Source organism: Trachemys scripta, chromosome 3 (genome assembly GCF_013100865.1).
Source record: "Trachemys scripta elegans isolate TJP31775 chromosome 3, CAS_Tse_1.0, whole genome shotgun sequence".
NCBI lineage: Eukaryota > Metazoa > Chordata > Testudines > Emydidae > Trachemys > Trachemys scripta.
Window position 1 is genome coordinate 92,541,237 of NC_048300.1, and position 22,863 is coordinate 92,564,099.

General features: G+C 39.9%; 1 protein-coding gene across 2 annotated transcripts in view; it reads left to right on the plus strand.

Annotated features, from left to right (window-relative positions):
- SYNE1 (spectrin repeat containing nuclear envelope protein 1) overlaps positions 1-22,863 on the plus strand; it is a 475,430-nt gene that overhangs the window by 364,011 nt on the left and 88,556 nt on the right. For both annotated transcript variants that reach the window (XM_034765383.1, XM_034765382.1), the window contains exons 108-115: positions 231-362; positions 4,310-4,506; positions 5,500-5,632; positions 6,141-6,323; positions 8,336-8,485; positions 16,736-16,912; positions 17,955-18,110; positions 22,296-22,451. In XM_034765383.1, coding sequence (XP_034621274.1) covers positions 231-362; positions 4,310-4,506; positions 5,500-5,632; positions 6,141-6,323; positions 8,336-8,485; positions 16,736-16,912; positions 17,955-18,110; positions 22,296-22,451 — 1,284 coding nt within the window. The remainder of the gene's footprint in view (positions 1-230; positions 363-4,309; positions 4,507-5,499; positions 5,633-6,140; positions 6,324-8,335; positions 8,486-16,735; positions 16,913-17,954; positions 18,111-22,295; positions 22,452-22,863) is intronic.

Sequence of the window (22,863 nt, forward strand, 5' to 3'; positions counted from 1 at the left end):
GCAGAAGCCAAGTCTGTGATTTGGATCACATGACTAAAGGCTGATCCTTAGTGTCTATGACAGAGGTAACTTTATAATATATACACTGTGCATTTCCTTTAGAGCTGGAAAAATGCATTTGGAGAAATTTACATAAAGGATGTAGATAATATTTTTAAATTTAGTTGGAAATAAAAACCTAGAAGTCAAAGCAAATATTCACCATACGCATGTATAAATTATTCTTGTAGACCTGGACACACCTGGACGAGGACTATCAGGAACTGACCAGACAGCTGGAGGCTGTTGAAAGTAGCATTCCTAGTGTTGGTTTGGTAGAGGAGACAGAGGAAAGGCTTACAGACCGGATCACGCTTTATCAGGTCAGTGGCAGCATGGGATTTTCAAACATGATGTACTTTTTGATCATTCATCATAAATCTCTTAAGCATGGTAAAAGCTAGTAGTTTACATCTGGGATTTCTACTAAATCCTGCATTCTTGGTCTCATTTTGTGGAAAGGTCTTCTGCTTTATTCTCTCTGTCTTGACAGATGTCCCTATCTTTGTTTTTCCTGATTCATCTTCTAACTGGCAAGATTGTCCAACCCAGAGGAAGAGCCAGTCGCAGCTAGGTTTCTGATGCTGTCACTGCTGAGTTTTAGTGGATATTGTGGATTATTCTTTCTAGACTACGTTACTGTTCACCAGCTGGAACATTAGATGCTTCCTTGTAGTTTGAAAGCTTTGGAGCTATCTTGATGCTCTTCCACAGTGGTGATTTTCATATTCTGATCTTCCCCTCTGCATTTTCTGCTCAAGAGATTTTCCCCCATACTGTGTGGTTATTCTGATGTTGTGTTTTACCTCTTAACCCTTAGAACACTGCCATATGCTCTGGACTACCTTAGAGGATGCTTGTATATGTATTTCTAAAGTCTCCACAGCCTCAATAATGAAACCATGTTTTCTTAATGTCTCTGAAAAATGCAAATTATGCTACCAGTCAGGGTCAAAAGACCCCCCCCCCCATCTTTAATCAAAAAATTCAGATTTAGCTTCCCATTCTGCATAATTTAAGACTCTCACTTGCCCATGCTCTTTTCCTTTCACCCACTTAACTGTCCATCCTAAATTTTACTGTACTTTGCATATGACCCAGATGTTCCTCCCCCCCAGTTACACAGTTTATGGCTGATAGCCCTACCTCCTTACTCCCAGTTGTGGTGATTGTCCCTCTTAATTCTACACCCCCTAGATTCTGAGTATAACACTGTTGATGACAAAGAGTACAGCTAGGTGGAAAATAGCTTTCCTATCCTGGGAAAATATTTGAGATTTCCAAAAATTATCCTATTCTGAATCTGGACAAAAAGTTAAAATTTTGAAAATGTTCACAACTCTTCAAACCTTAAAAAATTGAAAAGTCATTTTGAATTAGAAAACCATTTTTTTCAGTTAGAAAATGTATGAATTGAGTGTTTCAGCAATTTTGAATCTTTTTTTTTCAACATTTTTTAAGTCGAGAAGTTTGTAAAAACTGACCCTTTCCTGCGAACAGCGTGTTTCTACAAATTGATATTTTTTTAATGGGAAAACATCTCAGAAAATTCTCAACCAATGAGCTGTTCAGTCTTCTATTCTTTCCTGCAGCTCCATTATTTTTCCAGTCCTAACCTGCCAAGTTTATTGTGTTTCCCAAACAGTACAGACTATTGGCTTTTGTACAGGTTAATAGGAAATATTGAGCAATATCTTGTTTATTTTTTCTGCCACAAGTACTCCTGTTCTTTATTTTTTCTGATGCTGGGCTCCGTTTGTGTGTGTTAATAGACCAGCCACTAATTTATTTTGTTGTCTTCTGTTTCCCTGACTTCTTTCATAGTTTAGAGTAAAATAATCCAGATTACCCAGTGTGACATACCAGCATACAAACCAGCCTAATGTGCAGCTGTGTCACCTTTGCCCTGCAACCTTGGGTACCTTACAATGCCTTGCTGAAGTAGCTCCCACCTGGGCCGCTCACAAACAGCCTTCCAGCATGCAAGCCACATATTAAGTGTCTGTGCCACACTTGGGTTACACTTTGGCTCTCCCCAGCCTTGGCTATACTGCAGGATGATCCCAACATACATACATACAATATACACGACATTTAAGTCCATTATTCCTTAAAGGGAATAATATGCCATTTTACTGTCTCAAATAGTTATTCAGATACTTCCATTTAAACACACTGGGGTAAATAAAACAGAAAAACAAGTTTATTAACTACAGAGAGAGATTTTAAGTGAGTACAAGTAATGAGGCATAAAACTGAGAAATAGCTACAAGTAAAATAAAGTTCAGACATTTACTAATACCTAACTTGACAAACTATATCAGGTTCAGGCAAAGTGTCTCACCACATGGTTTCAGCCATTTTACTGACCAAACCCTGTAGGTCACAACCCCTCCCCCAGAGTCCAACAAATGCTTCCCTTGTCGCTTCAGGTGCAGTGAATACAATGGGCGGGGGAAAGAGAGAGGGGTCTCTTGGGGTGTTTCCCTCCTTTTTTATAGTTTCAGTCCCTCTCTTGAAAAACAGTTGCAGCTGGGCACTAGAACACAAAGAGTCTGTGTGGAAGAATGTTCCCTGCTGGCTTTTTCTCACCTCTTTGAGCTTTCTTCATTTCCTTTCGTGCCTGACGACTCTGTTTACTGCTTAAATGCAAATTAAGCAAAGCACACATTCCTTTATTTAGGGCAGACCTGTTTGCCAACCTCAGTTTGGGAAGAGCTGTGGGGTTTGGAACATGTGTTAATAACATCATGTAGGGAAATCTCATAACTCTACAAACAATGTTGCCACACACATTTTATCAGGACAATACTGACCAGCAAATTATGAGTTTTCAAATGATACCTTACAAGGCATACCATGTACAAAAATGATTACAATAGTATGTAAGGTGAACATGAGGGGAAATTCTGTCATACCCAGGCTCTCCTGTGGGCAATTTTTTTTTTAATGACCACATTCTCAGATTTCCCATCTCATGCTATTTAAGTTTGAAGTTTGCTATGAAAACTGTATGGCTGCATTGGAATTTTTCAGGTTGCTCCCTGAGAAATAAATGCTTTTGCAGGGACTGAGTGAAAATGGGAATTCTTTTTTTTTTTTTTTTTTTAATCCTTCACTTTTCAGAGTAAATTCTTAAGATATCACTACCAGCTTTTCAAAGAACAGATGATTTAAATGGCTCAATTTTCCATGTTTTCTTTTGACATGTCCAGGGTAGTATTGATAGGCCCTCTAGCACCTGATTGTTAGAATTTGTCAGCATGGAAGAGAAAAGAGAAGTAGTCATGGAAATTAACTCATTACAGGTGCCATTAATAAGTATCAAACACCCCATGTCATGTTTGGTTACAGCATAATTTTTAAATGAGAAGGCATGTGCATTTGATGCTTGAATTTATGCAGATGTATGAACATTTATGCAAACTTGCAATTCCTGTATTTTGTTAGCTGTTTGTTGGCAGGTAAATTAATCTCTTTCCTTCTCTCATATATCTATTATCAATCTTTAATTTCTGTATCTGAACCCATGTGCACAATTCTGTGCCCTCTGCCATTCTCTCCCTGTTGGACCTCAGGCACGTGAATGAACATACAGTCTTAGCTTCCTGTTGTAACACCATGACCTATGGGGGTCCCATGCTCTCTTCTTTAACCTTTGCACAGCAGCATTGTTTCTCTTCCCCCCCCCCCCCACCCCGTTTGGCAAGGCAACAGCTAGATCCAGGATTCTGGGGCCTGGACAGGTTAGTGACTTTTATTTTGTGCGCCTGCACAGCTGAAAGTCACAGTGATGATGGAAGGAGGAGACACATAGAAGACCTGGTGGCCAGGAGAATCACTACAGGAGATATGAGGCTTGGCAGTTGGTGTCTGAGGGTCCAATCCTGCAACACTCTAAGCACTTTTAACTTCAATTGAAGTCAAGGATGCTTAGCAGTCAGAAGATTGGGCTCTGAGTTTGATTCTGCTTTCCTCTCAGTAGTAATGTTGGCTTCTGCAGGCTTCCCTGAAATTTCAGGGATGCAAACACCACACACACCATGTTGCAAGTGTCATTTTCAGCAGAGCAACTTTATGTCATGGTAAATGATGAACAGGAGGTCCAGCCGGTGTTTGCTTGCCTGGTCTTTTTGAGCTCTAGAGTTTGAATTAAAAGAGAGACCTTGAAACAGGGAGGGAGTTTGATAAACCAAACAAAACAGCAAAAGGAAAATGGGGTACTGAGAAGCTACCAATCAACTGTCTTTCCTGTCCTCTGTCATTACAGCGCCTGAAATCTAGCTTGACTGAATACCAGCCCAAGCTTTACCAGGTGTTGGATGATGGGAAAAGACTACTTTTTTCTATCAGCTGTTCAGCTCTAGAAAGTCAACTGAACCAGTTAGGAGAGCACTGGTTAAACAACACCAGCAAAGTGACCAAGGAACTGCACAGACTGGAGACTATACTAAAGCACTGGACAAGGTAGTGCTAATGAAACTGAGGGATTAAGTGTCTGATCCTGTGCCATTAAAATCAAGGAGAGTTATGTTTTCAAAAACTCATAGAGTTTATTTTTTAAAAATCCCAGGAAATTAATATTAAAGTTGCACTTCCCAAACTATCTTACCTCTTCCCCCATAGAGTGCAGGCTGATGCTCTTCTTTGCATAAAAACTCTCCAATTGTTTTATGGTACACATTTTTTATTATAATTTAATAGGTACCAATACATGTTTCTGATACTAAATGGGCTGATTTGTCACTATACTAATCTTTGCTTTTTCTGAGAGCGCTAACTCCGTGATCTGTATGTACAGTGTTGTATATGGAGGTACTCAAGCTCTGTGTCTAATGACCCTGGGTTAATTGGCTGGCTAATCATCTTTCTCATCACAAACCACCATATCTCTTGGCATAATTGGCAATCTCTTAAAGAGAGACCATGATGGAAATATAGGACACTGCCATTAAGATGTTGTTCATCTAACGGAGATATTTTGTGCCATTCACATTTGGTAGAATCAGCCCAGTGAAGAGTAGGGAAAGCTTGCCTCATTATGTAGTTTGTCAAATCAGGAAAATATTAATAACTTTTGTAATTTGACTTTTATTCACTAATTATTGATCCTGGTTACCAGATCTCTGCAAGGGGAATCTGACAAAATAGGTTTCATCTGTCATCTTGCTTCTAGATTGAGGGTGGGGATTGCTCGAAAGTGGGGGGAAAGTACATTTCTGTAGCTGTCTTTAACAGTTCTAATTTTAGGACATCACAATTAACCAAAACAAATTTGAGCTTGGCCCCAGTTCTCTCCTACCAACTTTCAAGACCGTATGATGTTTTTGTGGATTTTAGGAGGGGAAGGTGGTGGTCTTTGTAAAATCAGGCTTCCAGTGTAGAACCTCATTTGTTGAGAGACTACACTAGAGACAAGGGTTGGCAATGACTGTGTTTTTATCATTAACATCCCCACAGATATCAGAGTGAATCAGTTGAGCTGATTCATTGGTTACAATCGGCAATGGACCGGCTGGAGTTCTGGACTCAGCAGTCAGTGACAGTCCCTCAAGAACTTGAAATGGTGCGAGATCATCTGAATGCTTTTCTGGTAAGTCAGTTTAGGAATCTTAGGCGCCTTTTCATCTCTTATTGCAAACAAATGGTCCCACTCTCATAAGGTTTAGGCATATGTCATCAGCAAAATGTTGCACGTGAAAAAATGTTCTCCTTGTCTGTGTGTGTGGCCGGGCTGTACACAATGCTTGCTTTTTAACCCCTCCCCCTCAAATGTCTGAATGTTAAACAGCACTGTTAAATACAGAATGTCTGAGCAAAGTTACTAGAAAGTGCCCTTCATACTTTGTAACACCTATTGTATGTAGTGATTGTAGGCCTTGATGGTTTTTGTTCTTGTACAAAGATTTTGTACTTTTAATTAAAACACAAAAAAAGAAATTTGAAAACATTTATATTTTCACCTAGACTAAAATGTAAGAGGCTACCAAATCCAATACATATTTTAAAAGATGTTGTTTCTATTTGAGTACAGGAATAAAGTTAGTTTTAGTTGGTTAATATCACGTATTTATCTCTGTGAAATTATGATCCTTTTACAGGAGTTTTCAAAAGAGGTTGATGCCAAATCATCCCAGAAATCTTCTGTTTTAAGCACTGGGAACCAACTCCTTCGGCTAAAGAAAGTGGATACAGCAGCATTGCGTGCAGGACTGTCTCAGATCGACAGCCAGTGGATAGAGTTACTTACACAAATTCCAGTAGTACAAGAAAAACTGCATCAGGTAGGGGAGAAGTTTACTGCTACTACAGCCTTTGATGTTCAGAGAAATATAGTCACTGAATTAAAAGCTTTTGCATTTGAAATACACCTCTACCTCGATATAACGCTGTCCTCGGGAGCCACAAAATCTTACCGCGTTATAGGTGAAACCGCGTTATATTGAACTTGCTTTCATCCACCGGAGTGTGCAGCCCTGCCGCGCCGGAGCACTGCTTTACCGCATTATATCCAAATTTGTGTTATATCAGGTCGCGTTATATTGAGGTAAAGGTGTATTTAAAGTGCAGTTGGGTGGCTCAATGGATCAATAACATTGCCTTTCACTTAAGTTTCAAATTGTGACCAATTCAAATTAAAATGTATTCTCCTCGTCGTCTTTTTCATCACAAACCACCATATCTCTTGGCATAATTGGCAATCTCTTAAAGAGAGAGCATGATTCTCCTCCAACCTCCTACACTTGGGCTGGGATAGAAGTCTTTACTAATGTGCAGTAGCAGAGTTCTGTGGCAAAGCTTACACAATGTGTTCCCCACCCTGTGTCTGACTCTAGTCAGTGCTAGGAGTCCTTTGCTTTCACAAACGCTAAGTGCAGCTGTAGTATTACATTTTATCTTACAAACTGAAGCAAAAAGCCTGAAGTGTTTTTAAACATATATATTTTTATATTTTATTAGAACTTTATTATATCCATTTGCAAGAAACGGGGGGAGTCACTTTTACATTTTGCAGTCTAGCCTTTTAGTAGCCCGTGGTCAGAAATGTCAGGTTAGGAGGGGTTTGTTTGTTAAGGGCTGTTGCTTTTTTTTATTTTATTTTATTTTATTTTATTTTATTTTATTTATATATTTATATATATATAGAGAGAGAGAGTAATTAATTAATTAATTAATTATGCCAAAATTGCATGGGCAGAGGTCAACTCTGGGAAAGACAAAAACAAGTATAGAAAAAGCAAAAGCAGGCCTCATAGGGGGAAACTGGATGTTTGAAATAGGAAATTTTACTTTAATACTTTTCCTTTGTTAACTTCAGTACTATTGCACAGGGTATAATGGTCTCAGTGAAGAAGTTTTCTTCTATTATTTTCATTAGTTGGTAAGGTATTATGGGTTCATGCAGGTATAATTTTCGCTATATAATGAGGAATACTGCTAGACCTGGTAATAGTGTACACACTGGAAAAGAGGCAAAAAAGTTTTAATTGCACTCACTGCATTAGATGGCTTGTCATACATGCAAAATAGTACCATATTGTAGCTTTCTGAAACTTCTCCTAATGCAGGTTATATACTTTTGTTTTTCTTAAGAAACAGAGAAGCAATCTGATAGATATAAGCTGCCATCAGGGAGAATAATTTTCTTGTCCTTTTAAAAGAAATGAAGAACTAAATTTAAGTTAAAAATGATGCACCAAAAGCTGAAAATGACTTGTTTTTTAAAGAATCCAGTCTCCAAAATCCATTGAGAAATCAACTGCAATAGGAGGAGGACACAGAAGTAGGAAATCGTTGCAGCAGACTTGCTCATCAGCCATTAACAAATAAGGAAGAGGGTATAAGATATTGTCCAGGGACCCATGTATATCTAGTACAGTGTGTAATTAGTGTAGTTAGAGCTGATAATTGACAGGTTATTAAAATTCAGTAGTGGAATCTTCATAGGCTCATCCACATGCCTACCTAAAAGTGACAGTGACAATGGAAGTAAATCCAAAACTGCTTATGGTTTACTACCAGTGACGGTTTAAAAATATTACTTAAAATATGGTTCTTTGCTTATATAGACACATTATATATTAATATGTACAATTATATATGTAATATAATATACTTCCAAAAATAACTTATACTTTATAGTTTATAAACATCCAGAAAACCAGACCAAATGATCTATTAAGTATGCAGAATAATGAAGACAGAGAAAGATAGAGTATGCTGAATTAGCAGAGCAAAGTGCTTTTATCCATTCTCTTGACAGTATGTCATAAATTGAAATCCTTTGCCTTTACAGCTTCAGATGGACAAACTTCCTTCTCGTCATGCCATCACTGAACTCATGAGTTGGATTTCACTGATGGAAAATATCATTCAGGAGGATGAGGAGAATATAAAAAATGTAGTAGGACATAAAGCCATTCAGGATTATCTACAGAAGTATAAGGTAATTAAGTGGGGATGGTTGGCAAATACATGAGATTTATTTTATCAGATTCAGCGTATGAACTAAAGCTCTGTATTGTGTAACTTCAGTACGAAGGCAGGGTGACATGAAAATAATTTAATTTTATTATGATTGAATTTTGACCACAAAACATTTGGCAAATGTTGAATATTGATTTATGAATTCTTTACATAGAAAGATCACCTACCTCTTAGATAGGAAGGTAACTCTTGTTTTCTAGCACCAAACAATTCTAGACAATGGTTTAGGCCAAATCGGAAAAACTCCTTATCCAAATGAAATTTGAAAGACAAATTTTTAGAATGTAAATTCTTAACTCCAGTTCCTTTCAAATTGGTAACATTCTTACTCTGATAAATACATCTGCACATAAGCATTTTATTTTCAATGTCAGATTTTTTTTTCCTCTAAAAGAGCATCAATAACTAGAACAAATCGCTGCAGACATGTATTCCCTCAGGTGTATTTGCGCAAAGCATACCAGAGCCAGAGACTTTTTTTCCCCCACAATAGTACCCTTGGAGAGTGACTATAGCTTTGGATAGTCAAGCTGAACTGGTATAGGAAAATACCCATGAGTTATTGGTCATCCTCCAGGCAACAATTCCAGGAAGAGTAGCCTCCCTAATTGTCATGGCCACTAATGAGAGTTGCGGCAGGGAACTTTAAGTCGATTCCAAAGGAAAAAGAGCCTAAAAGACTGGACTCGTTAGAAAGATTTATTCCAATGCCTTGCTCCAGATGCGAATAGTGAACCAATGAGCTCTATTAGCAAAATATGACTTTTTCAACTGGGAGGCAATGTCTAAATGCTCCGATAACACTGCTCTACAGCCAAAATGCTTCTGAAATAAATGTAGTCAAACTTTACTAATTCTGGGTCACTGAGAACGAAAATGATGCTTAAAATTGTTGATTGGCTCTAGTTTTCAAGATATACTATTGGCCACTAATGAGAGTTGACCCTTGACTTGGGAATGGCGGAGGATAAGTGAGTTATAAAGGGAAGGGATCTCAATTTAAACCAGAAATGACTAAAATACATCTTTGACTGGATCGATGAATAAATCTGATTGGGTTTGGACAGTACTTGCTTTTTAGGCAAAACAATGAATGATGCAATCTGAAGCTGGTATTGCGTCATACATGATATGAATTGCATCATGTTATTCCTAGAAGTCATGGATGATGCAATCATAACGAAGCTTACATCACTCTGCTGAACAAATTGCCCTATATCAGCTCTAGAAATCATACAGTGTCGTGCTCTCTTATTTGTCAGTGTTTGATTTTGCAAAGGGACACATTTCTGTTCAGCCAAAGTGAGCAGAGATGCCTCGTACTTGTGTGAACAGTGCAGATAACTTCTGCTATGTTTGTGGTGAAGTGACTTTTGCATCACAAAAGCGCAGTATAACCACTATGGTTAAGAAAGCCCATCACCTTTATTTTGGCTGCAAAATTGGAGATCAGGACAAGAGGTGGGCCCCACATATATGCTGCAACACTTGTGCAACAAATCTTGGCCAGTGGTTGAACAGGAAAAGGAAATCTATGCCTTTTGTGGTGCCAATGATTTGGAGAGAGCCAACAGATCATAGCAGCAATTGTTACTTCTGCATGGTGCCTCCAGGTGGGAAAGGTGTGTCAAAGAAGAAAAAGTGGACTGTGCATTATCCAAACATTCCATCAGCTATACGCCCAGTACCCCATGGAGAAGGACTGCTGGTTCCTGATGCACCCTCAACATCGTTCACGATCCAGATGAATGGAGACTGAGTCTTAAAGCTGTTTTACTGCATAATGGCAATGTTTTGCCATCAATTCCAGTTGGTCATGCAGTCCATATGAAGGAAACCTATGACAACATGAAACAACTTTTGAGGTGCATAAACTATGACCAACATCAGTGGCAGCTTTGTGGTGATTTGAAGGTTGCTGCTCTCTTGCTTGGTCTGCAGACTGGATACACAAAGTACTGCTGTTTTCTCTGCGAATGGGATAGTCGTGCAAGAGATTCCCACTACATCAAGAAAGATTGGCCACTCCGACAGTCATTGGAGCCTGGGAGGAAAAGTGTTCAGCATCCACCACTTGTTGAATCAAGGAAGATTTTGTTACCACCCTTACACGTCAAGCTGGGTCTGATGAAGAAGTTTGTCAAGGCCGTTGACAAAACACAAGCAGCTTTCAAGTACCTCCCGTGGAAAATTTCCAAGGTTAAGTGAAGCTAAGATAAAGGAAGGTGTCTTTGTTGGTCCTCAGATTTGTGAACTTCTTCGAGATGATGCATTTGACCGTGCACTGCGTGGCAAGGGGAAAACGGCATGGAAAGCCTTCCAGTTAATGGCAATAAATTTTCTCGGAAACAACAAGGCAGACTACTACAGGTTGTTGGTGGAAAACCTCCTCAAGGTATACAAAAGCCTTGGTTGCAACATGTCACTAAAGATACATTTTTTGCACTCTCATCTAGATTTTTTTTTTCCACCGAACTGCGGAGCAGTGAGCAACGAGCATGGCAAGCGAATTCACCAGGATATTGCAACAATGGAGAAACACAGTCAGGGCAAATGGAGCCCATCAATGCTTGCAGACTATTGCTGGACAGTGACAAGAGATGCTCCATTTAATGAATACAAGAGACAAGCCAAGAATCGCCGAGTAGACACTGAATAGGACTAAACTATGTACATAATAGTTTTTTGCCTTTTGTTTCATAATAATTTTTTTATTTATATAACCCTTTTGCTGATTTTTAAAGTATTACATAAACAGGACAGGTGAAATATCATGTAAAGCAACCATAAACACATGAAAAGACCTAGGTTTACAATTTATGATTAAAACTCTATCTACACAATATACATAGACATAAAATGTAAAAACTTAAATATCTTAGAAACAGTAGCCAATCAGTTGTTTTAATTGTCATATTTGAATTCAGCACATCAAAATACGTAATAAATGGCACATTTTATCTCTGAAGCATACGACTTCTCAAAAATTGTAGACCAGTGTACATTGCCAGATTACTCAAAAGAGGAGTTCAGGGCTTTCATAGCAGAGGGTTGGTTGGTTGCAAAGACCTCGCCCCAGTCACAGATGCTCCTTCCAGGGTGATAGCTTCTGTAATTATAATAAAAAGGGCATCATAATTATATAAATCTGGTATAGCGCCAGATATTGAACAATCTTTTGAGGTCCTACTCTTTGATGGGCAATCTTTGTTTTCAGGCAAGACTGACCAGGTGTTGACTCTTTTTTAAAGATTTGTGTGCTTCTCTCCGCTCCCTAGGAGTTTATAGTCCAGCCATCAAGAGGTGCCAATATAAGCCTCCACAGCAATATTCTCACCAGTACCATTCAGCCCTTCTGTTCTCGGAGGCAACAGACATCTTGAGGAGGAAACATAAGCCTCAGAAGAGAGGGTCATCTTTCTCCTGTTTTAACCAATCTTCTCCCCTTCAACAAGCTGTCAGGAAAGCAATACAGCCAGCAGCGATCTTCCCATTCCTCCCCCCTCCTGCTGCTTTTGGGGAAAAATTATCTCACTTCTTCAGTGCTTAGGAGGGAATAACCTCAGGCCTGGTCTATACTACCCGCCTGAATCGGCGGGTAGAAATCGACCTCTCGGGGATCGATTTATCGCGTCCCGTCGGGACGCGACAATCGATCCCCGAATTGGCGCTCTAACTCCACCAGCGGAGGTGGTAGTAAGCGCCGCCGACAAAAAGCGGCAGAAGTCGATTTTGCCGCCGTCCTCACAACGGGGTAAGTCGGCTGTAATACGTCGAATTCAGCTACGCTATTCACGTAGCTGAATTTGCGTATCTTAAATCGACTCCCCGCTGTAGTGTAGATGTACCCTTAGATAAGTAGGTCCTGAGTGCTGGGACTGGTATATTCAATCCAGTGTCTTTCCATCCCTCCTCCACAACCTCCTTCTCTGTCCCTTTTGAGGAATCCATCTCATGAGTCTATATTCTTACAAGAAGTTCAGACTCTGCGTACTCTGAGGGCTATAGAGAAAGTTCCCCTGCAGTTTCAGGGGTGGGGTTTCTACTCCTGCTATTTCCTGATCGTCAAGTCCAAAGGACACTTGAGACCCATATTGGATCTTCGGGCTCTCAACAAGTTTATCAAGCAAGTCAGATTCTGCATGGTTACCCTAGCATCAATCGTTCCCTCCCTAGTCTGTAACAATTGGTTCACTGCCCTCGATCTTCAAGAAATGCAATGTTGCCCAGTCCCAGGAAATTCCTTAGATTATGTGACGGGGGGCCACCATTGTTGGTATACAGTACTTCCCTTTGGTATATCATCAGTGCCTCTTGTGTTCACCAAATGCATGGTGGTGCTCACAACCTATTTAAGAAAGAACAGAATCCATGTCTTCCCTCACCTCAATCATTGGCTGATTCGAGGGCCGTCCCAGGACCAGATTCGTGGCTTCGTCAGGTTTACCATCAGTCTTTTCAGTCATCTGGAACTCACCCGGAACAGGGAAACATCAACACTTATTCCTACTCAAGACTCAAGTTCATTGAGACCCTGCATGAATCAACAATTTTAACTGCTTTTCATTCTCCAATAGAGATTTCAAATGATTCACAACGTATACATGTACCTCAGGTCTCATCCATCCACCATGGCTTGGACTAGGTAACAAAATGGCAGATGAAATTCAATGTTGATAAATGCAAAGTAATGCGCATTGGAAAACATAATCCCAACTATACATATAAAATGATGGGGTCTATATTAGCTGTTACAACTCAAGTATGAGATCTTGGAGTCATTGTGGATAGTTCTCTGAAAACACCCACTCAGTGTGTAGCGGCAGTCAAAAAAGTGAACAGAAGTTGGGAATCATTAAGAAAGGGATAGATAATAAGACAGAAAATATCATATTGCCTCTATAAATCTCTGGTACGCCCACATCTTGAATACTGTGTGCAGATCTGGTTGCCCCATCTCAAAAAATATATATGGGAATTGGAAAGGGTTCAGAAAAGAGCAACAACAATGATTAGGGGTATGGAACAGCTTCCTTATGAGGAGAGAGTAATAAGATTGGAACTTTTCATCTTGGAGAAGAGACAACTAAGGTGGGAATATGATAGAGGGTCTATAAAATCGTGAGTGATGTGGAGAAAGTAAATAAGGAAGTGTTACTTACTCTTTCTCGTAACACAAAAACTGGGGGTTACCAAATGAAATTAATAGGCAACAGGTTAAAACAAACAAAAGGAAGTATGACTTTACACAACACACAGTAATCTGTGGAACTCTCTGCCAGAGGATGTTGTGAAGGCCAATACTATAACAGGCTTCAAAAAAGAGTTAGATGGGTCCATCAGTGGCTATTAGCCAAGATGGGCAGGGATGCAAAACCATGAAGTGTCCCTAGCTTCTGTTTGCCAGAAGCTGGGAATGGATGACAAGGGATGGGTCACTTGATGATTACCTGTTCTGTTCATTCCCTGCGAAGCACCTGCCATTGGCCACTGCCAGAAGGGAGGATAATGGGCTAGATGGACCATTAGCCATTAGTCTGGCCCAGTTTGACCATTCTTATATTCTTATGGACTCATTTGAGGTTGCTAGCCCACATGGCCTCTTGTACCTATGCAACCAAGTGTGTAAGACTGTGTCTTCATATGCTTCAGGCGTGGCTGAAATTGGTCTATTATCAAGTAAGCACCATTTTGACAAGTTGGTCCAGCTCCCACCTGCAATGTTGCATGCCCTATGGCAGTGGATAAACCAGTACAAGCATTCCCTTTTCTCATCCACCCCCACCCCCACCCCAGCTGCAACAGTTGTAACAGATGCCTCTTTGATAGGTTGGGGAGCTCACCTAGAAGGGTCATGGACACAAGCACTCTGGATGGAGCACGATTCTGGTCTTTATCAATGTCCTCAAGCTCTGGGCAAGTCACAGAGTTTACTGAGCTTTCCTTCCCTGCATTAAGGGCTGCTTGTTCCAAATTTTGGCCAACAGCACAACGGCAATATACTATTTAAACAAGCAGGGAGGGGCTCACATTAGCCAGCTTTGCTAAGAGGCAATGAGCTTTTGGGAGTTTTGCATCACAGAGGATATCACTCCTGTGTCTACATGCCTACTGGGCACCCAGAACCAGTTGGCCAACTTCCTCAGCAGTAGATTTTCCCACAACCATGAGTGGTGTCTCAAAACCAGGATGCTGAGGTCCATCCTTTGGGCATTGGACATTCCTTCAGTCAACCTACAAAAGACAACAAGAAGTATCAGCAATTTTGCTTTTGGGCAAGTCAAAGTCTGGGCTTAATAAACGATGCTTTGATATTGGACTGGAGACTGGGGCTAATGTATGCATTTCCCCCAATCCCTCTGATGCCACATGTCATTCACAAACTGAAACAAGATCACATCATGTTAATACTCACAGCACTGGCCTGGCCAAGGCAGTGCTTGTTCTCAGATCTTCAGTCTCTCAGTTCAATCTCTTCACCATCTGCGTCACCTCCCAGACAGACTGTCGCAGCATCACAGTCAAATGCTACAAATGCAGCCTCCATCTCATGGCATGGCTTGTGAGTGGCTAGGCCAGTATAGGGCATGTGATTCAAGAGATTTTACTCAACAGTAGGAAGCAATCAACAAGTTCAACTTATCTGGTTAAGTGGAAAAAAATTTCCATCTGGTCCACTAATCATGGAATACAGCCTTCAAAAGTGAGGATCCAAGACATTGCAGAGTATCTTCTGCATTTGAGGATCCTATTTCTATGAGTTCTGCGGTACACCTTGTAGCTATCTCTGCTATTAACCTTCCTGTCCAAGGAGCCTTGCTATTCTCCAACCCCATGATTACTAAATTTCGAAGATGGACCTCAGCACACTGGTTGGAGAGACCATTCGTGGTAATGGGAAAATCTTCTGCTGAGTAAGTCATCCAAAGATGTGGCACATCTTTTCCCACCTATTTAAGGACATGGTACTTCCTTGGGACCTCAACCTTAGCAGCTTCTTACGGGATTTGAGTCCTTGACAATCTTCTCTTCATCTCACTTAAGCCAAAAAATCGCTTTCCCATAACTGTTTTGTTGGCCAGGAGAGCATCTGAACTAGAAGCTTTGATGACAGCCCCTCTTTATACCGTATTTTTCAAAGACAAGGTAGTCCTGCAACCCAAAGTTGTTAATTAAAGTAGTGTCAGCTTTTCATTTAAATCAGACAACGCATCTCCTGGTTTTCCTCCTGAAACCACATTCTGATCTATGTGTGCCTTAGATGTCTGGAGGGCACTGGCCTTCTGTCTGGGCAGGACCAAGCCTTTCAGTCTCCTCATCTTTTTGTCTCCAGTGCTGATTGTATGAAAAGTCAAATAGTGTCAGCGCAGATGATCTCTACATGGATCACCTCCTGCATTACAACAGCCTACAGGGTAGCCAGTACTCCTGTGCAAAGATTCTCTGCCTTTCAACAAGGGTCCAGGCTACATCTGTCACCTTCCTGAAGATGTTTCTATACTGGACATTTCTAGGGCTGCCACTTGAACCTCAGTATATACGTCCATTCATTATGACATCACCACTTCATCCAAATTTGATGTGAACTTCACAAATATGTGTTGCAATCATTGTTTAAATAGATTCAGTAGCCCCCCCACTTACGGTACTGCTTGTGAGTTGCCTCAGTAGAATACACATTTGCAACCTCTGGAAGAAGAAAAATGGTTATTTACCTGTTCTGTAATTGTTGGTCTTGGAGATGTGGGTGCAGACGTGTATTCCACAACCCATCCTCTGCCCTTCTCCATCAGAATCTTACGGCATCTTCCCCGGAGAACTGAAGGGTCGGGGAGGGACCGCCCTTATATACTCTCAGGAGGGTCTAGGAGGTGGTATAGGGCACATGCACAAAATCTCCAGATCTGGTACTCCTTGCATAAACACACCTTAGTGGAATGCACATTTGCACCCATATCTTGAAGAACAACACTTACAGAACAGGTAAATAATCATTTTTTGAAAATATACTTTCCAGAAGTTAGTACATACAGTTTTAAGAACTGATATTTTTACATTCATTTTTTCGTAGTTTATTGTCTGGATATTTTACATCTTGGTTTATTGCTAGATCATAAACCAGAAATGCTATTTTCCATGCTAACTCTCCAGGAATAAGCATGAAAAGTGATGATGGATCCTCCTCTTCTCCCCTCTCTTTTTTTGCCAGGGATTTAAAATTGATGTAAATTGCAAACAGTTGACAGTAGACTTTGTGAACCAGTCCGTACTACAGATTAGCAGCCAGGATGTGGAAAGTAAACGCAGTGACAAGACTGATTTTGCAGAACAGCTTGGAGCAATGAACAGACGTTGGCAGATCCTCCAGAGCCTGATAACAGAAAAGGTAAGCAAAAGGCCAACTGCTTTTAAGTGTGCATTTAAAAATAGATGCAACTCATTCAGGAGTAGACATACTAAAAGTAATTTAGCATGTACTGAGTAATATGAACACCACCTTTGGCTAAACCAAACATCTAGTGTCAACATAATTGCTTCAGAGTTCTCAGAGACTTGTCATCTTCTTTCCGATAGTAGTTTTACATTTATCTTAATGCATTTCCTAATTATTTCAAATGCTCCTGCACACTTATGACCGTGGTGTCCAGATTGAAACAAAGAGTGAATGAATGCTTTCCGTTTCTCCAGTGTTTATTAGTTAAAGTGCTCGGAAGATAGATGCTGTCTTAATCTGTCACCTGTGGCAGGTTGAGCTTAAAATTGGGCATTAGCAGACTTTTCGTGCTTGTGAAGTCAAACTACTAGCAAATTCTGCTAATCTGTCAAAGAACACACATATAGTTATATTTTTGTTTGTTTGTTTGTTTTATAATAGAATAGCACAGAAGGTCCCAATAAAGATCAGGAATCCATTGTGCCAGGCACTCTACAAACATAAAATAGAAAAGTGAATAATCTACAATCTTATTTCAAGTAAAATATAAATGTGCATAATGAGTGGCGGTTCTCACTAACCACAAATGCATAGCAGTAAATTACATTGAAATAATTTTGGCCTGGAATTCTTCTTCACTGTAAATGATCTTTCACTCCATCACCATTCACCTGAAGAGCATTCCACTCCATGTAAACGTTTATGTGGAAAGCTCCTTCCATCTTGTCACAAATTTGGGGTATCATGAGCTAGATCGCTAGAGAAACTCCTCAGTGAAATACTTCTTTGAGTTGTTTCTTTGCTGTTTAATCCTTAATAAATCGAGAACGAATAAAATCGAGTTTGACTGTATACTCTGTTCTAAATTTTGAATGCAGGAATACACTGAATTCTGAGGAAAGCACAAATCAGTATTCATCTGCACTGAATTATTTAATTTTCTTGACAGAGAAGCGGTTTCATTTAGGATAAATACATATGTGTTTCTTTACAGATCCAGCTGTTGGAAAGCCTGCTGGAATCCTGGACAGAATATGAAAACAATGTGCAGTGCCTGAAAACTTGGTTTGATACCCAAGAGAAGAGAATGAAGAAACAACAGAGAATTGGAGATCAGGCTTCAGTCCAGAATTCCATGAAAGACTGTCAGGTAACATTTTCTTGAAAACCGCAGGTTCTCTTTCCTGCATGTAGAAACAGCACCTAACAAACATGGGGTGAAATCTTGGCTCCATTGAAATCAATGATGAAACTCCCCTTGAGTTCAGTGGGGTGAAGATTTCACCACAAAAGTGCAACGTGTAAAGGAGTAATAGTGTGCTGAATGTACCTAAATGCATACACTTATGTGAATACTAACTTAATAATTGTAATAGTAATAATGAAGCAGGGCCATGCCCAGGTATGCTGAATTTCTATGAGTTAAAGGGATACATTCTGTTTTCTGGGCCGCCACTTTTCTGGATTTCACTGTTATGAACATTGCGCTTGACTGCTTAAAAAGTTTACTTCCCCTCCTTCAGATGCCCTCCCTTCCTTGGACATGCTGGGGAAAATGTGCTTTAAAACAAATTTGGCCTATATACTCCTTCCCTATGGAAAATGCACAAAGAAACCAAATTAATTCAGATTTTCCGGACCACTAAGGCCATTTCGTGTCACATAAGCAACTCAAAGGACCTTAAATCAGCCAGAGACAGTTAGTGGAAAACTCCCCCTGTGCCGGGGAACTCTCTGCTGATGGACTGCTGGAGAAGATGGCTCCTCCTGAATCATCTGCCCCCCACCCTTGCCCCTCCTGTAAGAGGGAGGAGGAGACGAGGCATGGCATGGATGGAACCTTCCACAGGCCTTAAGTCACTGAGCCTATGCAGCCCTAACGTGCTCCAGGGCCTGGTGGCCCTGAATCAGGGAACCACAATCAGCTCTCTAGTCCAGTAGGGACAGCATGATATTGGAAATTTTAAAAGTGAAGGAATGTCTTGCTTCTTTTCAGATCAGGGAAAATAGAGTAGGAGCCCCTAGAGAAATCAGCTTGGATATGGACTTCCAAGCCAGAGCATCAGTATGGTATCAGGGCTCAGATCCCACCAGACTGATTTAATCTACTAGACAACAAACAGGAATTACCTATTTGAAATGGTGAAAAATTCAAAGCTCTAGGCCAGCTATATCCCCATGAGCATGGAGAGTCTGTAATGCTCAATGTTATGGTTCTGTTAAGAGGAATAGGGGAATTTTCACCTATTGGTGCTATTCATTTCTTTCTTCCCAAGCTTTCCATCAACACGGTATTATGACGCTGTATTAGTTAAGTCACCAGGTAAATCGTCATAATCAGAAGGACTTGAAATTTTTTTTCACATGAAAACTGAGATCCTAGAAAGTACAATAAAATATTGCCAGGATTCACAAATTTAGTAACTCCATCTGTGTTTCTGTAAATGCAGAGGGCTGGTATGTTTGGCAGTGTCAGAAGTTACCATTTTAAAGTTCTCTCCTGTGAACTTCAAATTGAATCCAACTTGTGGCTTCAGTACAAATGACTTTATTATTTCAGTACAATAAAGCAAATAACCCATACAATGAAGCCACCATGCATAATTAGCACAACTTGACATAGTTGGCAGACTCTGCTTGGCAGAGGTCCAAAGCTTGATCCGATTTATTACACTTGTGGTTCCTTTGGGTCAGGGATGTCAACAAATTCACAGCTGTGTGAATGGCAAGACTTTGATCATTAGAAAAACAAATTGTTTAAAAAATAACTTCACTAGGGTGTCAAACATTGTCAGGTATTCAGTTAAACTAACACAAAAGCTACAGTTTATGTATTAACAGGTACTGAGACTGATCCAGTATCACTTAAATAGTTAAGGGCAGCCTTTATTTTTTTCATCATAGATCAGAAACCTAAATGACTCTTTAACAGAGTTATCAGATTGAAAGGATAGACATCTCAGTTTCCTCTGTAAATATTTCTGGCTCCCTGTGTATTTCTGGCGTTTGATGCTTTGCCAGTTTAAATCACATCCACCTTTTTTTTTTTTGGAACAACCACATACAGACTTAAATAATACATTTTAACATTAAAATCAATTAGATTGGTTAAAAATGTCAGATTTAATTGGCACAGCTAAAAAGTGAACAATTGGCTGTTTTGGTGTCAGATGTTATGAAAATGATGCAAGTATTAATCCAAGCTTATGCTCTGGAGATGGACCAAGGAGTCCAGGTTTTTATTTTCTGAAACCTCATTGATTCCAAAACGCAAACTTGGTTTGGAAACAAGCTCCATTTTATCTAAACGACCAAAACTAAGAAGTGGTGAGAGTACAATAAATGTTCTGGTTTGGGTACTTCCCAATTTATATGCCATTGTCCATGAGAATGAGGGGAAAATATGTAGAAATACTGAAGTTCGATAAAGAAAAATATGCCAGATGCTTTGACTATCAACTAGTTTCTACATTTTAGTTGCTAAAACAGATACCATGAGCTCAGAAAATAAAGAGCATAAGAGAAACGGAAAGGATTATAACAAAGTTAAAAATAATGGAAACGTGGAACAGAATACATGAAATGGATAAGAATAAACAATAGACTGAAATTCATCATACTTGTAAAACTTGGAATGTGCTTATGTCTGTGTATGCTATAGATTGAGGCCCAAATTCTGCCCATGCAATCCTACTGGTATTATGGGTTTTCAAGGGTGTAACTTGGGTAGGGTTTGGTCCTTAATACTCACTTGCTACCTGATGAATATTAATGAGTATCTACAGTTTTTGTCTGATTCATCTCTTCGAAAGGAGTAGCTTTGGGAGTATAGAGGAGGTGGGGAGTGCAGACTCAGATACCTCAGGATCAGTGGTTTCCAAACTTTAACGGCCTGTGAACCCCTTTCTCTGACATATCAAGTCTCACGAACCCCCTCCTAAAAATGAATATTTCCAGGGTTTTTCTCCTTTACCTAAGTATAAATTATAAAAGCAGTGATCTTGGAAATATAACATTTGTTTTTATGACGCTTATTACACACTATTTAGTATTAATTATTATTTATCATTACAGTATTTGTATTACATTATGAAAATGGCAACACTCTTCCAAGATCTCACTTTCGTACCTTGTATCACTTTGAATAAGCCTGTTATAAGACAAGGCTCTCCTACGTTTTATCAAGGAGTATCAGATGTGAAACAGCAGGAAGGGATTTAAGAAGCCAACTCAGAGTTCCGCCTACACAAGCATTCAGGTCTTGAGCAGTCCAGGCAAACAAAGCTTAAACTTGTTCTTCATAATAATTTTAAAAACAATACTAGCTGCCTATTAAATTTTAAAAACAGCAAAAAATATTCACCTCCCTTTCTGTTTCTTATAAGGAGTCTTGAAGTTTAAATCTCCTCAGTATGATAGATATGCTTACTTTGATCTGCTTAGCTCTTGGAAGTCCAGCGGCTCCGGGCTGCTGGCCCCATGCTGCCCAGGGTCCCTAGGGACAGTTCTGTCCACCATTAGGGAATTTTTTCCCGAGAACCCCCTGTAATATTTCGCGAACCCCAGTTTGGGAACCACTGCGTCAGGATCAATGTGCAATCCACAGGGCAGACCTACAGATCCCAGGCCATGACCTGGCAGCATTGATCCCTTTACACTACCTCCAAACAGGATAGGCATAGATGAGTAATTACTGCTCCAGCAAGCTGTTAGGGATTTCCACTTAGAAGTGCACCAGTTATCCAAGGGAGCACGCCATGGAGAGCATTTGTTTTCTGGGTTCTTCCACCCTCTATCCAAGTTTGTCACTCCAAAACTGCAGGAGCCTTGGAGAAGTTAAGATGTGTGGGGTCTCTGCAGGCAGAGCAGCTCATGCAGCAGAGCTGCTGTGCTCCATTTCTTAATAATGGGTCCACGTTGAGATTACTAAATCCAGATGCCAATGACCAGTTAAAAGGTATGTGAAATGAATGAACTAAGAAACAAGGAAATGCTTCTCTTTTGATAATGAATAGAGCAGTTTCCTGTAGATCCATGTGTCTCCTAACTATTGTTTTTAATTATTTTGGACCTGTATATGAGAGCAAGACATTCTGCATTGTAGTAATGTAAATAGAATCATTCACACTCAGCATTAACGTTGTTTTTTTTCTTTAAAGTAAATATGGGAAATAGAAAATATGCCATAGAAATTGTTGATGGATTTTTATTGTTAAGGGAATAATAAGCATACCACTGTGCTCTTCCCATTCTTATAATTGCAGAAGTTGAGGGTCTGCAGAGAGTTTTTGTATCTGGAAGCATTACCCAATACATGAATGCTTGTTTCTTTCAGGAGTTGGAAGAGTTGATTAAAGCAAAGGAAAAAGAAGTTGAGAAAATAGAACAGAGTGGCCTTTCCTTGGTCAGGAATAAGAAGGAAGAAGTCTCTAATGTTGTCATGAGTACCCTGCAAGAACTTAACCATTCCTGGGCCAATTTGGACCACATGGTGAGAGAACGTGGTTCTGTTAATCAAGAGGCAAACTGTGTCTGGTATCCCTATGAGTGGCCCTTACCAGAAAGCAACAGGTGGATTTCTTCTGAGTGGGAGGGAGGGGAGTAGATAGTCCAGGAGACTGGGCAGTGAGTCTGTACCTACCTTCATGTGATTACACATATAAAATGGGTATAAAAATTCCCATTTCACAGGGGTATTGAATTCTTATTCATTAAAGTTTTCACAGTGCTTTCAGATTTCATATGAAATGCACTGTATTAATTACAAGGACAGACTTTTAAAGTACACACATTACAAGTACAGTGTATGCAGTACTGCCCCTAAGCCTATAAATAAACCTACAGCCATAGGTCGAATTAGGGGGAAAATGGCAGAAGTGCTGGAACTAGGGGTGCTGGGGTTG